The sequence below is a fragment of the Centroberyx affinis genome, unplaced genomic scaffold (genome assembly GCF_046629955.1).
Source record: "Centroberyx affinis isolate AG114_WGS23_722 - 3 ecotype Tasmania unplaced genomic scaffold, CSIRO-AGI_Caff_v1 ptg000860l_1, whole genome shotgun sequence".
NCBI classification, from domain to species: Eukaryota; Metazoa; Chordata; class Actinopteri; order Beryciformes; family Berycidae; genus Centroberyx; species Centroberyx affinis.
Genome location: NW_027279454.1, coordinates 18,563 through 33,747, shown reverse-complemented (window position 1 = coordinate 33,747; position 15,185 = coordinate 18,563). Strand labels below are relative to the sequence as shown.

Here is a 15,185-nt window from a genome sequence, read left to right as displayed (position 1 = left end):
ATGTTAACTATATAATTACATCGTAAAGATTTATGTGAGGCTAAAAAGGTTGGTGAACTGGGTTTAGGTGGTTTTGTCCGCACTATGTCCCTTGTCCATCTTATTTCCATCTGAGAATAATAAATCAGCCGTCGTTACGTAACAAGAAACATGTTGTTCTCTTGCGTAACAACTGTTTCTCCGCCCCCTTTTCACTCGCTGTGCGCCTGCGCAGTCGAACAGTGTGGTCCGCCATTGAGGGACCCATGATCAGAAGGAAAGGGTCAGAAGCGCTTCGAGAGGCAGCAGCCACACGTTTTCGCCAGTCTTCAACCTGAACTTTGGCTTGAGCTTTCAATTTTAACACGTCACTTACAGTCTCGTCATATTTCTTGCGGATGATTTTGGTTCACAACTACAGGTATCACCTCTAAGGAACGTGTTTTACCAGCATCCAAAAGTAACGGGGCTGCGAAAACCTCAGCTAGCATAACGAGGCTGTAGGCTAGCTAACGTTAGCTAGCTACCTGGCTAGCTTCACACGAGCTGAGCCTTTGCTCGGTGGAGGGGTGGGGGGGCAGTTTGCCTGCAGTGTCGTTTGATGGATCCAAGAATCGCCTGGTTTCAACCAGAACAACGCGGACCCGCTAACAACCTGTGGATGCAGATTTGGGAGACGACACAAGGGCTTGGATATTTGCATGTAAATAACAACTATACTACGGGTTCTCCTAGCACGTCGAGCCTGAAAGCGAACGTCAACGGGGCGTCGGGGACCGTTCTCTCCAGCAAAAACGGAGCTGTCAACTCCAGCACCGGCAGCAGTGAAGCCAGGAGTCAGGGAATGTCTAACTTAATGGGGGACCGTGAAATATCTGAACAGCGAGACTTTATACCACTGGAAACCAATAACAACCACAACAACCGAGCCGCCGGCAGGGGCGGCGGCGGTGGCGGAGGAGGGGGGCAGCAGGGTAGCGGGGTCGCCGTGGTTTGGAGAGGGCTGTCGGACGTAGCAGGACACCCCAACAAAAGGAAAAGAGACAACAAGGCTAGCACTTTCGGATTCAATTCTAGCCTCTTGCACAGTGGCAGCGGCTCCGAGACGGGAGGCTACGCTGCTTACAACGGCACGCCATGGAAAGTCAGGAACTACTCTGAAGGGATTGTGGGGTAAGAACAATTTGTTAAAGTTGAGTAACTAGAAACAGACAAATGCACTGTCTCTTTTTTGAAAGCCAGCTGCTTGTAGCGGCACTTGCTCGCCTCCCCACAGAGCATGCCCTCATAAAACAATATTTAGTGAAGCTGGCACTCAGATTCCGATGGTTTGGCCAGCGGGTCCCAGAGTGAGGTCCGGGGACCTCCAGGGGTGCGTGAGGCTAGTACAGGGGGTCCCCAGTAAATGGGGAATTGTTAAGTTTCTCCTCTGTTATTTCACTTCTTAGACGTTACCACACATGAAAGAACTTGTAAGGATGACTGTGTGGATTTTACGTTTTACTCAACTCATTGTCACCTCCTCCCCTACTGTATATAGGCTAGATGCGTCATTCTGTATAATCATACCAAACAAAAAACTTCTCAGGTTGGGTTACTTGAAGTCAAAATCTTATCCAATGGGAGTCTATCGTCTAATGATTATCTGTTTAAGGGATCTTGACATGAAAAAGTTTGACAATCCCTGGGTTAGGCCATAATGCCTCCATATTTGGCTTGTCATTCTACTGTCACTGGCTGTGAGGCTCTTTCCAAAGTAGTGTGTGTGCGGTGGGGGGGCAATGTTACAACCTCTAGCTGGCCTACTAACTGCATTTTCACGGTTTGTGAGCTTAATTATTTGGTGTCTCCGCCAGTGTGTCAGCAACATGTGTCCTTGGTCCAGACTGCTCAAAGAGAAGTAAAAATAGAAGGGTTTGAAATAGACCCGATGATGATACAGCATCTACATGCTACAACAAATGTTTAACATCATGCTGTCCAACTCATAGTCAAGGCATTTACATCAGAAGGATATTCCTCTTCCCCTCCCATTCCTTCTCCATTTAAAGAGTTTGATCAGAATATTCTACCAGCAGCCTGTATTCAGCTGCAACAGGGAGGGAACAGTGTCAAATTGGTTTTTAGTGTGTTTAAATATGTTCAGGCAAAACACCTAGTTTAAATGAGTCTGTGATGTGCTTCTGACTGAATCCCAGTACTGGAGAGACACTTGAACTACAATGGCAGATGCAACAGTTGTTTCATGACTCCATTGTCATGAAAATAGTTTTAATAGTTTCACTATTATTACCAGTGTGAGAATGTATGACTATTTTCTTAATAGGTTTCACTTTGCCTTCTGTTACCCTGGAGTATAGAGTTGTGTGATTCTGTACCGAGTCATATCTGACAACAAAATACTCTCAGATGGGATTCCTTTGGATCAAATCTAATCAAACTGGAATCTTTTGGGGGGGGGGGTCTGTTTGGGAGTCCTTGCCATGAAAAAGTTTGGGAATCCCTTTTCTAGGCAACCAGTTTTCCTGCTCTATGTCAGAAAGTTGTAGGCTATTCAGTGCCTCCCACTGGTTCGAGACCTCCCCTCTGAACGGCTACTGAAAGCTAGGAAACGGTCGAAACAATGACCAGAGATTGATGGCGATTGTGTGGCTGTTACCATACAAAGCCGGGGGAGAAATAAGCACACACAACCTTCTGTGGTGTTAAAGACCTCAGTGGCAGGAAACATGATTTTACTTGAGTTCTTCTCTTAAGTGTCAACTTGGCGATAGTGGCGCTTGAACATTTTGGCCTGTTTGCCAATTTGCAGTTTTCTGTGGAAAAATGTTTTTTAACAGAAACATTGCAGTGTAGTGAATGGGCTTACTTAAGAATCTACTAACTTTATCAGTTTGTGTTGGACTACCCTCGATCGTATGGTCTGCTCATGATTTTATATTCTTTTTTTTACAGGCAATCATGCCAGCTATCAAAATCAATACCAACACAATTAGCCTATTTAAATCACCAAGTACAAAAAATACACTGATATTTATTAATTTATTGCGTTATAGGGTCCTCTTTTCCTTACTAGTGGTCACTAGCCTATATACCTATGATAATATCTGGGGAGAAATCTTTAGGTGGGTGGGGCTCTGTTTAAAGGGCCTTTTAGGTGCTGAGATGTGTCGTCTTTTTCCCTCTCTGCCTGACATGTGTAGGCAAGCAGCACACCAGAGCCTGGAGCTCAGTGTTTGGCCGATCCTCATTTATAGTAATATGGAAGCTCTGTGTTTGCATAAGGACATTCCTTAGTGATTAGCTCCTCTAATTCCTGAACCTGAACCTCAGAGCCCAGATCAGAGTCAGTCACTACCACTGTGGGCCTTCTGTCTTCCCATACTCCTGTAATTCACAATGCCAGTGTGCTGAGCGGCATTAGAAAAGAGATGAGATTTGAAATGCAGTGATTCTTAAGGCCACATACCTAGGCCTAACCATGTGAATGTACAAGCTTCCATTCTCAAAGTTATTTTAAACCCACTTTAAATCTTCACTCATGGAAATAAACATTTTGCTGAGTTGCCCGAGAGACATACTCTGAATGGGGAGACACAGTAGGAAAGTCACTGACATCCAGGGGTGGAACTTTTGGGCACTAGCCCACTGGGCTAGTAGAGTGAAATTTCTACTAGCCCCGACAAATTATTACAAGCCCAGTATACACAATGTAATATTCAATTTTAATAAGGCAGATCATGCTCTAAAATTATAGATGCTTGAATCACAAGTTTGTGTTCTTTTGTATATTTTATTATTACTTGCTCAGTATTTAATGTAGGGCTGATTTCGCGGACAATTAAGCCTAGTCATAGACTTTTTTGAATTTTATGTTTAGTCTGGCACTATGCTTAATCCTTTTCCGTGAAACCAGCCCGTAGTGTTTAAAAAGGCAAACCATGATTTAAAATTCTGTACACACAGGGAAAAAAAATCACAAGTTTGGTCTTTTGTATATGTTGGGGGGTTACATTTCTTCGTGTTGCTGCTGGTTTTGTTTTCGTTAGCTAGCTACTTCTGTCAGTGAGCTAAAGAGCCACCTGCCTGTCTTTTTTGGCTTTTTTTTTTTTATATGCTTTATTGGACAGATATAGTGAGAGAGAGACAGGAAGGTATGGGAGAGGGAGCGAGGGCAGGACATACAGCAAAGGACCGTGGGCCGTATTCGAACTCGGGTCGCTCTACTCGGTGATCCACCGGGGCGCCCCCAGCCGTCTGCCTGTCTTAACGCTCTGCCTCAGCTTTGAGCATTGGCGCCATGGCAACAGTGCAGAGTTCTGATAGGCAGGCTGAGGCAGTGAGGAGCCGTTGGATTTTAAGGTGGAACCGAAGAAACAGAATACAGGCAACTGACTGAGAAGCACTGAAATTTCACCGGTAGCCTACTTGACACCTTAACTAAATGTTGGTGTAGATTTGTGCATGGGATTGAGAAGCTGCTGCCCAATCTCACTTCCAACTGGGCTAGTGCTTCCTTTTCTGGAGTCGCCCGCTCCCAAAATCACTTGCCTTTGGTAAGCGGGCAAACGTAGCCTAATTTTACACCCCGTATCCAAATGTATTTTCCTTTGTGTGTAGTAATGGGGAAATCATCCAATCATCCTTATGCTTAGTCACAGTTCAATTCTACGTTTGTACAATCACTATGGCATGTGAAATTTGCAGGCAGGGGAAAGGGTGAAGAGCAGACACGATGTTCCGCGGGACAGCCTGTACACTATACTTGGCTGTAGAGGGTTGGCTATAGAGGCGGAGACCCACTGCTAGAGGCATGTGCTCATCTTTGTTTGTATGTGCCTCCAGCCTTTTTGGATTGGTTCGTCCCAGAAGGTCCAAGCGAGCGGCCCGCCTCTCGATGGAAAAGGATCAGTGTTTACATGCTCCACACGGCAAGCATGTCTTGAGCTCACTTCCCCCCTCCTCCCCAAAACAAAGCCAGCCCAAGAGAGAGAAACCTGAGCTCCTTCATCCTCTGTCCAATCAGATCTGGAGCTCTGAGGGAGTGTTTCCACATAGTTCTTTGGTCATGCAGAACATTTTTTTAGGTTCTTTATATGGGGCCAGAAAGTCAGTGTAACTTAGGAGAGCAGCGGCTTATTTCTGTCCTGCTGGACTGTGTTTTGATCCAGTATTGTATTGAGGCTCCTTTTTTTTATTGAGGCTCTTTATTGTGTAGGCAAGATGCAATGCTCCAAAGTTCCAGTCATTTTACAACAAAGAGAGGCATTGTGAGTGAATGAATTCAGAGAGATAGGTTGATTTACTAGATGGGTCTGTTGTGTTCTGTAGAATTGGCCAGTTCCACTCTAAATTACCCTTTTGAGTACATGTTACTTGGTTTGGTTGTATAAAATGAGCAATAGTTTTGAGACTGAGTTGAGAACAACGCCTTGACAGTTTCAATTTATTTTGCTTTTTCAAGTAGAAAAGGCACCAACACTGTTAAACATTTTAATTGCAAGCCATACTAAATGTTTTAGCTTAGAGTGAGGTCTAGGGTGGCATTTGATTTTTGGGCTGGGCTGTAAACTCAGCACCATACATTGAAGTAACATTTTGAAGTAGGCATGCATGTAGGGGTGGCCAGAACGGCCCAGCCATCACTAGGGACACCTAGTCCAGGGGTTTTACTGCCTCTGAAAAGTGCTTTGGTGCTACTTTGGTGCTACTTTTGGTGCCACTGATTGGCCCCAAGTAACTTCCAATGATGAAATGGCTTAAGGCTATCATGGGAAAATAGCCTAGTTAACAGGTGGTCGACAAACTACACAAAAAAATGTGCCAAATTGGCCAAATTGACAGTATGTAAAATACGTGTTAAATTGTGCATGAATAAATGCTTAAAGGATAAGGATAGGATTTTAATGCATTGCTTACTGTCAACAAATCCTATGAAAATAACAAAATGAACCAATGATTTTCTCATCCATGTAGCCGGTGTCCAATGAAGCCATGTCCCAGCAGCCATAGGACTCCACTGTATTAAAAAAATGATTTAAAAACACCATGCAGTTGCTCTCGGCAGCATATTTCATCATCACGATGCACCGGGCCAGCCGACTTTTTCCTCAAACAACTTAATAAGCCGGCTGTAAACACTTTGCGATCTCAGGAAAGTAGTTCCGTAGCACCGAAAATAGTCCCCGACGTAATGAAGAATTTGTTCCCATTTGAATTTGATTTGGTAATAACTACAACAGCTTGACTTTTCGTGGTAACAGTTAGTGATTTTTAAAATTGAAACTATGTCTTGTCTTTGTCTGAGCTGTATTTCAAGGTTTTTAGCTTACAGTTGGAGCCAGTGACTTCCAGGTTGACGGCTAAAAACGGTACATGGGAAGTCAGAAAATAACGGGAGTAGAGCAAACGCATTGTTGATTTTGTTATTTTCATAGGATTTATTGACGGTAAGCAGTGCATTAAAAAACACCAGCACTGTCCTTTAAAACTATCCTAATAATATTGACAGCATGCTATTAATTTGACTGTTGTTTTTGTTGATAGACTGTATGATTACACTAGTGAATTTAAAGTGGCTTATTGGGCATGTCCTCTAGTCTTATTGTTTTATAAAAGTCAGGAACCAAAATATATTAGTAAAAGATATCCATTGTGTTTTCCGTCATTAGGCACTATCAAATTCAGGTAGTTCTGTATATCTTTAAGCACTTCAAAAAATGAAGTAACTGAAAAATACTTAGTTTGGATAAATATTTGGTTGTTCACCGTAAGTGTGGGAACACTCTATAGAAATTACAGGCTAATAATTCAGACCTGAGCCTACCCACTATTAGAGGCTGTTGGCTCGCCAGTCTCTCTCTCTCTCTCTCTCTCTCTCTCTCCCTCTCTCACACACACACACACACACACAGGCAATGTGCAGGTGTTTAGCAAACAGACTTGTCTTGACCCAAGAGAGCATACCTGCCATTTAGCTGATAACTATCATTTCCTCTTGCAATAAGGACATTATTTTGCAGATGAATCTGCTATTTTACTTTGGTCCAAAGTAAGGTAACGTTTTTGTCTCGCTTGCATCTCGTTTTGAAGCAGTAGTTTCCTGCATCTTGTTGAACTCTGCTTGTTACTTTCAGTTGACTTCTTCTGCATAGCGAGAGAGGGGACAACACCAAATTATAATTTTTCCGGCGGCTTTGACAATCGCCAATTACTCTATGGTGGCCGCCAAAACATTTGCTGTGCCCTGCTCGTCTTGTTTGTGTTCATACACGGTTGTTAATTTATCCAAGGAAGGTTTGCTCAGCAGACATACTCTTTTACAGCACACCCCAACTCGCACTCACCATCTCAAACCTAGGAGCAGCCCAATATTTTTTGTGGTTTAACTGCCTTGCCCAAGGGCCCCCTGACTGTAGTTGTTGAAGAAGGGAGAGCATTACCCATTCTCTTTCCCCCACCCCTGATTTTGCTAGACAGTCTAGGGATTTGAGTAACCTTCTGCCCTTCTTTTTAACCTTTTAAGCTCCCATCTCCTCTTATCATGTCTGCGCATCTGGTGAATATCTTCTTCATGTGAAGCATTTTGCCCTGTGGCCAAAAACGGTTGTCATGACAGAGGAACCTGCACGTGATTAAATCTGAATTGAAGCCTGGAGTCAGCTGCTAGTGTCAACAAGTTGTGAAGCACCACATCACTCGCAGGCTAATGAAACGTGTGGCTAATCGCTCACTCATGAGTGGCACTGGCTCATGGTTTTATTGCGCTGCTGTCGCTCAGAGATTTATGATGACTCTCCCAGCGCTAGCACACAGATAGCCCCTCTGTGACTGAAGCTCCATTCTTAGAACTGTGGCTTAGCCAGCCCCTACTGGCTTTCAGATCTATGTCTCTCTCTCTTCTCTCTCTCTCTCTGCTCACTGGCTGGCTCCCAGCCAAGTAGTGTAAACCTATGGAGAGAGAGGCATACATGCTGGTGCTTTGGACTGTAGGTGAAACAGGCCCTCTTTGAACAGCACGTGTGGGCAGCCCTCCATAACTCAGCCTTCCCATGTGCAGTGAGGAATGTGTTTTTCTTTTTTTCCCCCTTCCTGTCCAATGGAAATCCTTCTCAAGCTCCAGACTGATGTAGTCAGCAAGCTACACACAGCATTCTGGGTTTGCCTCTGTTTAGACTGTGACCTTTTGAGCCTGTGTACAGAATGACTGGGCTCTGACAGTTTCTTTTTTACCATACAATAATATTGTTGTTGTTCAGTGTTACTTGTTGGTTTTGTCACCATACCAAAATGTCAACTTTGGTACTGATACCAGGCCAAGTATCGTGGCTTCCATTCTGAAATTATGCCACGGCAATGCATTACAGTTAAAACAATAAAATAACCTAAAATAATTTAAATCGTAGCCCACTTAAAATTGTGTAAAGTCCAGTAATTATAAACGTAAACTTTGTTTTGGACTATGTTGTCCATCACTTTTTTTATTTTGAAGAGGTGTAACAGAAATTACAAAGTGTTTCCCATAGGACAGTTTTTGCTGATGCACAATTTCCTGTGCTTTCACATACTAGCAGCAAAACAGCCCAGTCATACTAAAGGAGCATATGGTTATCTTAAATCAGCAAGATTTTCTGGTAAAAATGTAAGGCAAAAATAATCTGTGTGTAAATGAGTTGTTACAAATGTTGCTGGTGAATGTGAATTTTATGAAAGCTGATGATGGTAAATATGACGTAAAACGCAGCAAAATAAAGTACCGTAAATTAAAGAAATGACCTTCTGATACAAAATGTAAGCTTTCTTCTTTGAAAACTGCTGGCTCTGGCTTCATATTACTTTTATATCGAGCATTCCTTTATAGTACTTTATATTACTTTATAGCTAAACCCTAGAAAATGCAGCAGTATGGTGTTTGCGTCTGGTGTTTGCACACCTGGGCCAAAATAGTATTTGCAAATAGTTTTTCTGGTCTGCTTTGGCCCACTTATTTACCAGATGGGTTGAGTTTGCCACAAAATACCATACAGTGAGTGACAAGAAAGCTTAGACGATCACAGTAAATTTAGTATACTTGTCTGCGATTGACAACTTATCAGATGCTATTAGAATTGTCCTGAAACAGTAAACCATACTGATGTGATACTGCAAATACCCTTTGAGCCAGGTCTGGGTGCTAGTGTTTATTTATATTTATAGTGCTCCACTGTCCCTGTTTTGACCACAGCCGCTGCTGCATCATTCTGGCGTGACCATGCCTACCACCAGCAGCGGCGTTGGGGCTTCTGTGTAATCGGAGCCTTTGTGTCCCGGTGGCCAACCCTTAGCACCTCAGATCAGTTCATTGATGAAACATTAATGAATCGGCCATATGCGAGACATTGACACCTCTGCCTCCGTTTGCGGTTGTCCTCCTTTTGAAAAGCAGTGTGATGCGATGCGTTTCCTGAACTGGTTCTTGCTTAGTGTAGAGATGTATTTTAGGGACAATATCACATAACACACACACACACACTACACTCTTTTGTTGTGCAGGTTATAGAGGCCAAAATTTGATAATGGCATTCTCTGTCTCAGACATGATAATGTCTAAAATGATCACGCCTATTTATCACGACTATGAGTCTTGATCTGACGAGCAGCATTGTTTTACTGCACTTTTGGCATTTTATATCAACATCAAGATTCTTTTCATCTACATTGGGCATTTGAAATGAAATGTTTTAATATTGTCAGTATGGCAATATAATATGATTATTAATTGTGGAAACTAGAATGCTGACAGGATTATACAGAATTAATGTGCAGCCATATGTAAAAAGGAATGAAACTTTCCACACACAGTTGTACGTCAGCAGTTTTCTTTTTGCTGTTGACATGACCTGTTTGAGGAAAGGTCCTTGGACTGAAACCTCCACCGTTGAATAAAGAAAACTGCTGTTGTTAAACTTTGTGTGTATAGGATTTTTTTTTTTCTTCGTGCCATCTAGTTGTACAAAAAAGGATAGTAGGTGATTAAAACTAAACATCAGCTAATGTTTTTTTCCCCCAAAATGGATATATAGGATTTTTAGGATTTTTTTTTAGGATTTGTACTCCATTCGTAGCGGTTGTCAACAGGCAGACTGACTGCCACAATAAGCAGCGAGTGGGCAGGGTGTTTGGAGAGCAGGCCACGTGAATGGGGGAGGAGAGGGTGCTCCCGGGTGACGCGAGTGTGTGATGGTACCTCTGTGTTGGGCGGCATTCTTGAACACAGGCCTGGTACAGTAAACGGTCATGTGTCTCCAATCTGGCTGCAATATTTATAGCTGGCTTCTGCTCAGTGGAGGGCGCTACAAGTTTTACCATTTTTGGCATTTACCATGGGTTTTCTTGTCTTAAAATGGGTTTTTGGTGGTGCCTCTGCCCCAGGATCAGATAACATCATATGCTAATTTGCCTATTAGAGAAATGTAAATATATGCGCATGGATACGAGTATGGATCTACATGACTGGGCTGATTTCTCATAAGTACAACAGCGTACCAAGATACTGACACAGTTTTATCACCTCTAGAATTAAAGGCACGGGTATTTAACAGTATTCACTGTCTTTTGAGGCTTTGAACATAGGTATTAAAATTCAAAACATGTTAAGACTTGTTGGGACCTACGGACACCCTGAATTTGTTGCTAAATGCTTTAGGGTTAGGGTCAACACATTTACGTTTTCCCCCCATGGTCTAAAAAATTAGCTAGTTTTGTTGCTAGTCGCTTTTGAGAAATACTTGCGGTCTGAAAAGTTGCTAAATCTAGCCTTTTGCCCAGTTGGCAAGTTTTTGTTTGTAGCCTAGTAAGCAGCAGTCCCAACCAATGAGGAGAAGTCTGCTGCTCTTTCTCTGCTTGGCGAACTACCCGATTGTGTCACTGATTCACGCCACTTGCAAGTTCTGCTGAAAGTCAAATGATTCAAATGTAATGGAGCACACATTGAACTGGAGGGATGGGCATTTTCAATTACTTTGACATACCATGTTCAAACATTTAATTCCTGGTCTCCTGCAATTTTCAGTTGAAGAGTGTGAGCTCCATGGGGCTTGTTTGGCTCATCCAAAACGCCATCGGCATTCCCATGTTAGAAGCATGTGTTGTCGTTTTGATGCTGTTATTGCATGTCTTTTGTTAATGCTGGATTTTAAAGCTATGCCACAGGCGCTTTGACACACACCTTTGTACTGTAGCGGCGGTATATCTGAGCAGTCAGTAAGTAGCGCTCAGCGTGATGCGACAGTAACCTCTTTTTCCTTGCTAGCCTACCTAACAGATGGCCCTCGTTCACATGAAGAGGTTTCAGTACCACACCCAATTTCTCTCTCTCTCTGTCTCTCTAGTTCTCTCTCCCGCCTTATACCTTTGTCTCTGTCCCACTGACTCTCCCTCCCTCACCTTTTCTCTCCTCTCTCCCCTTTCCCTGTCTGCTTTTTTTTCTCTTTCCCTTGCTGTCTCTGTCTTTGTCTTTCTAGCTTTCCCTCCCTCTTTCTTTCTCCTTTTTATCTTTTCTCTGTCTCTCCTTTTCTCTTTGCTCTGTCTCTCTCCCTCCCTATCCCTCCTTCCTTCCCCAGCCTCAGAGCTCAGATCATTGGCACTCAGTGTCTTCTGCCTGGCTGTCAGAAGAGGCTTTGCCACTTGTTTCATCCCTCAAAGCACCCCCCCCACCCCACCCCCCCGGTCCTCCAGTTCCCAAACGGGTTCATCCTCCTTTGCCTCAAACTCCACGAGGCCTGGGGTGAGACGCAGAGACTCATTTTACATTCACGTTTTAGCCATTTTATCTGACGCTCTTATCCAGTGTGAGTTACAATGAGTGCAACAGCAGAATATGCTTCGACTCCTAGATCACTAAGGTTACAAGCAACTGATAGTAAGGGTGTGAGTCGCGGTGCACTGACACCATTTCAGTGACCCTAGAATAATTATATAAGAGATATGTGTTAGTGTTAGGTAAAGAAATAAATATAAGAGCTAAGGAGAGAGGTAAAAGGGGATTTTTTTTTCTCCCTGAGAGATTCAGCTCTGTGGAAATCTCGTTCACACAGGATTACATAATATCCCTATGATATAGGCAAGGCGGATTATCTGATAAGCAGTGCCAAGGGTCCATGTGTTCCCTACGCAGGCTCCAGGCTGAGATGTAATTCGATCCAAGGAGACGGGGCATGGGATGTGTTGTTCCTGTCACGTGCATCTCTATTGGACAAGGCTGCGGCACTGAACTGTTTCCTTTACCGTGAAATGAAACCTATTGCTACTGCTGAAGGGAGGGAATCCTCCTATGTCCAGAATGTCATCAGCTTTTTATAGTTTTGTTTAGATGAGTAATTTGCACATTGATAGAACACAGAAGCAAAGTGACAAGAACACAGCCATTAAATACACAAGAGGAAATTACAAATATGTGCAGGTGAGATTAAAAAAAACTCAAGGGGCTTAAAAAGCAGCTCACGTTGAAACAAAAGAAAGTAACAAGAAATCAAAATGACTAGTAAAGACATTGAATTGGATAAATTAATCTAAATGACATGCTGGAAAATGCTAGAACAGTTTAAGAAAAACAGCCTCTTTTTAGCTCAATGGTCATGTCATTTTGACATTATACACAGGGCTTTAATGCCCAAAAGAATCATACGTTTCCCCAACCCATAGAATCCTTCAATTTAATTCAAACACAAGAAATTCACTTAAACTGGAATTATGTTTTCAGCTGACACCAGCCATGTTCACAATGGTATCTCTATGATAGACAGGAGCTATTGAGAGCTGAGTTCTCTTAACCCTGAAAACAAATCCACTGTTGTTCTGGAAATGGAGGCTACAGTTGCTGAGGGTTAAGTTCTTTTTTACCCTTAAATGAAACCTAATGTTGCTTCTGTGATGGAGGGCGGAGTTTCAGAGAGCTGTAGAGAGAATCGAGACTTGTCATGGAAGTTTATAGGGTGGTTACCAGTGGTTACAAGTGACCTGCAAGGAGTGGCAACAAAAACAAAAGTTTGGAACCTTCTTGCCTCTTCTTCCCTAACAAAACAAAGAAAATATCTAATTTCTGTGCTGTGCTATTTTTGGTTATCTGTTACATTTATCTTTTTAAACACCCTGTTCTGCAGAATTTGAATCTGGATCACCAGAAAGGAAGAGGGGGTAACGTTGCAAGCTCTCGCTTTGTTGTCACTCTTCCAACATTCCTCCAACATGGTGGAAGTTCCTTCAAACCATCACAACCTCTCTCCTAGCATCTTGTGACTAATAGTGACCGCTATTGAAATTAAACAACAGTGGTTGCTCAGTCAAACACTCGAACACACACACACACACACACATACCCTTCCCCACCTACTACCACTTCCACTACACTGACAGATGAAAGCAACTGTTACTGTCTGTTGTTAAAGGGGCCACAGTGAATAGAAACTCAATTTCCAGTGGCCCTCTATCTCGGCCTGGACAAAGGCAGACACTGAAATGAAATCGCTGTCGGCCATCACTTCTCAATTTGCAGCAGGCTCTCCGTGGAGATTTCCCCCCCGATAAAACCGGTCAGTTGTTGCCTGTGTGTGGGGTGCGCAACAGATGTGTTCGTCAAAATGCCTGTATGTAGGGAGAAAAGAAAACTCAGTAGGTCGGTGTGTTCCATGCTCTGCATGCTCTGCATTTTCATGGACTACACACAGTGGCTGGCAGTTTCCAAACTTCACCAGTCACTTTAATTCTTAGCACACCTTCCACCAGAGAGAGCTAAGTTCACACAGTTAGCTCAAATTTAATTTCTTGCATTTCCAATACGAGTCTGATATTTGAACATTTATCTGAACAGCAAAAAAACCTGGAATCTCATCTTTTCAGATCAGATTTAAACCACATTTGTAATATAAAACATTTCAGTCTGACCACTTTTTTCCTTCACTCCCCATTCAACACATATTTGATGTCACATGTTGCAAAAAGAGCAAAGAACAACAAACATGGAGGAGAGCCAGCAATAGAATACCGGTGCCTGGACGAATGAAAGGGTTCCATGCCTTTTCAGCAACATGGCATACACAACCCTCCTGCTGACGTTGCCTCATGCGTCAAACGCGTTCTACAACACTACTAGAAATTGCCATTATAAACGGTCACAATAACCAATGGCAATTTGCCAGCTGGTTGCTAGCATCCAGATTTGTTGGACAGAAAACGTGCCCTATCTAAACACACAAACCTGATGTGGTCACTTGTAAATTACATTGTAGAGAGTCAGCCTTAAAGGAATAGTTCACTGCAAAATGAAAATTTGCTCCTTATCTACTCACCCGCATGTCTGTAAAAACAGTGTTGAAGTTTGTATATCCACACAACACGCAGCAAGTTAGCTTGTGCAGCTCCATGACTTTTGGACCCACAGTGCACTCCTTTGGCTTCAGAACACTTGGATTTTTATTATTATAATTTTATGGTAATTTTTTGCCCCTTTTTGGAACTCTAAAAAACATGCTCCCGGCCACTTCTGTTATTTTGGCGAAGGCTACCATGGAGCTCGCTGTGTTATGTGGACATACAAACTTCACCAGTGTTTGACTGACATGGTGAGTAGATAATGACATTTTTTTTAATTTTTGGGTGAACTATTAAACTATTAAAGATATGCCTGCTGTCTGAACATAGCATAGGAACCTCCAAATCTTTACTGGTTACCTGCCAAAGTGGCTGGCAGAGTTGAAAAGCTTACAAGCCGCAGCATTTGGCTTGGTGGCCAGTAGTGATTTCCAGTGCTGCTCTATGTGCCAGTCTGTGTGAGTATTTTTTTCACTCTTGGTGCCAGACAGGAGGAGTGGACCCCCCTAGTCCCTGTCCTCTATTGTTGCAGTTCTAGCTGTAGAGTGAGTTAGACCTGCGTCCACTGCAGACCCTGCCGTGCCTCAGGGTGTGTTCATGTTGCAGTCCTTGTTGCTGCGACTGGGCATGATGGATACTGTCACATTGCCTCTGCAGAGTAGCGTGTGTGTGTGTGTGTGTGTATGTATGTGTATAAGGAAGAGAATGTATTAAATGGCATGACCCGCGTGTGAGTGTGTGCTCACTGCACTGCAAGGACATTTAAGTCTGAGTCTGAATTGCTATAGATATCAAGTATAATGAATGTACAGGGATTTTTTTGGTGACGTTGGTACAGAGACATATTGATAGATCACATA

General features: G+C 43.0%; 1 protein-coding gene across 1 annotated transcript in view; it reads left to right on the top strand.

Annotated features, from left to right (window-relative positions):
* Nucleotides 1-257: 257 nt before the first annotated feature.
* tent4b (terminal nucleotidyltransferase 4B) overlaps nt 258-15,185 on the top strand; it is a 33,484-nt gene continuing 18,556 nt past the window's right edge. The window contains exon 1 of the mRNA XM_071521142.1: nt 258-1,152. Coding sequence (XP_071377243.1) covers nt 581-1,152 — 572 coding nt within the window. The 5' untranslated portion in view covers nt 258-580. The remainder of the gene's footprint in view (nt 1,153-15,185) is intronic.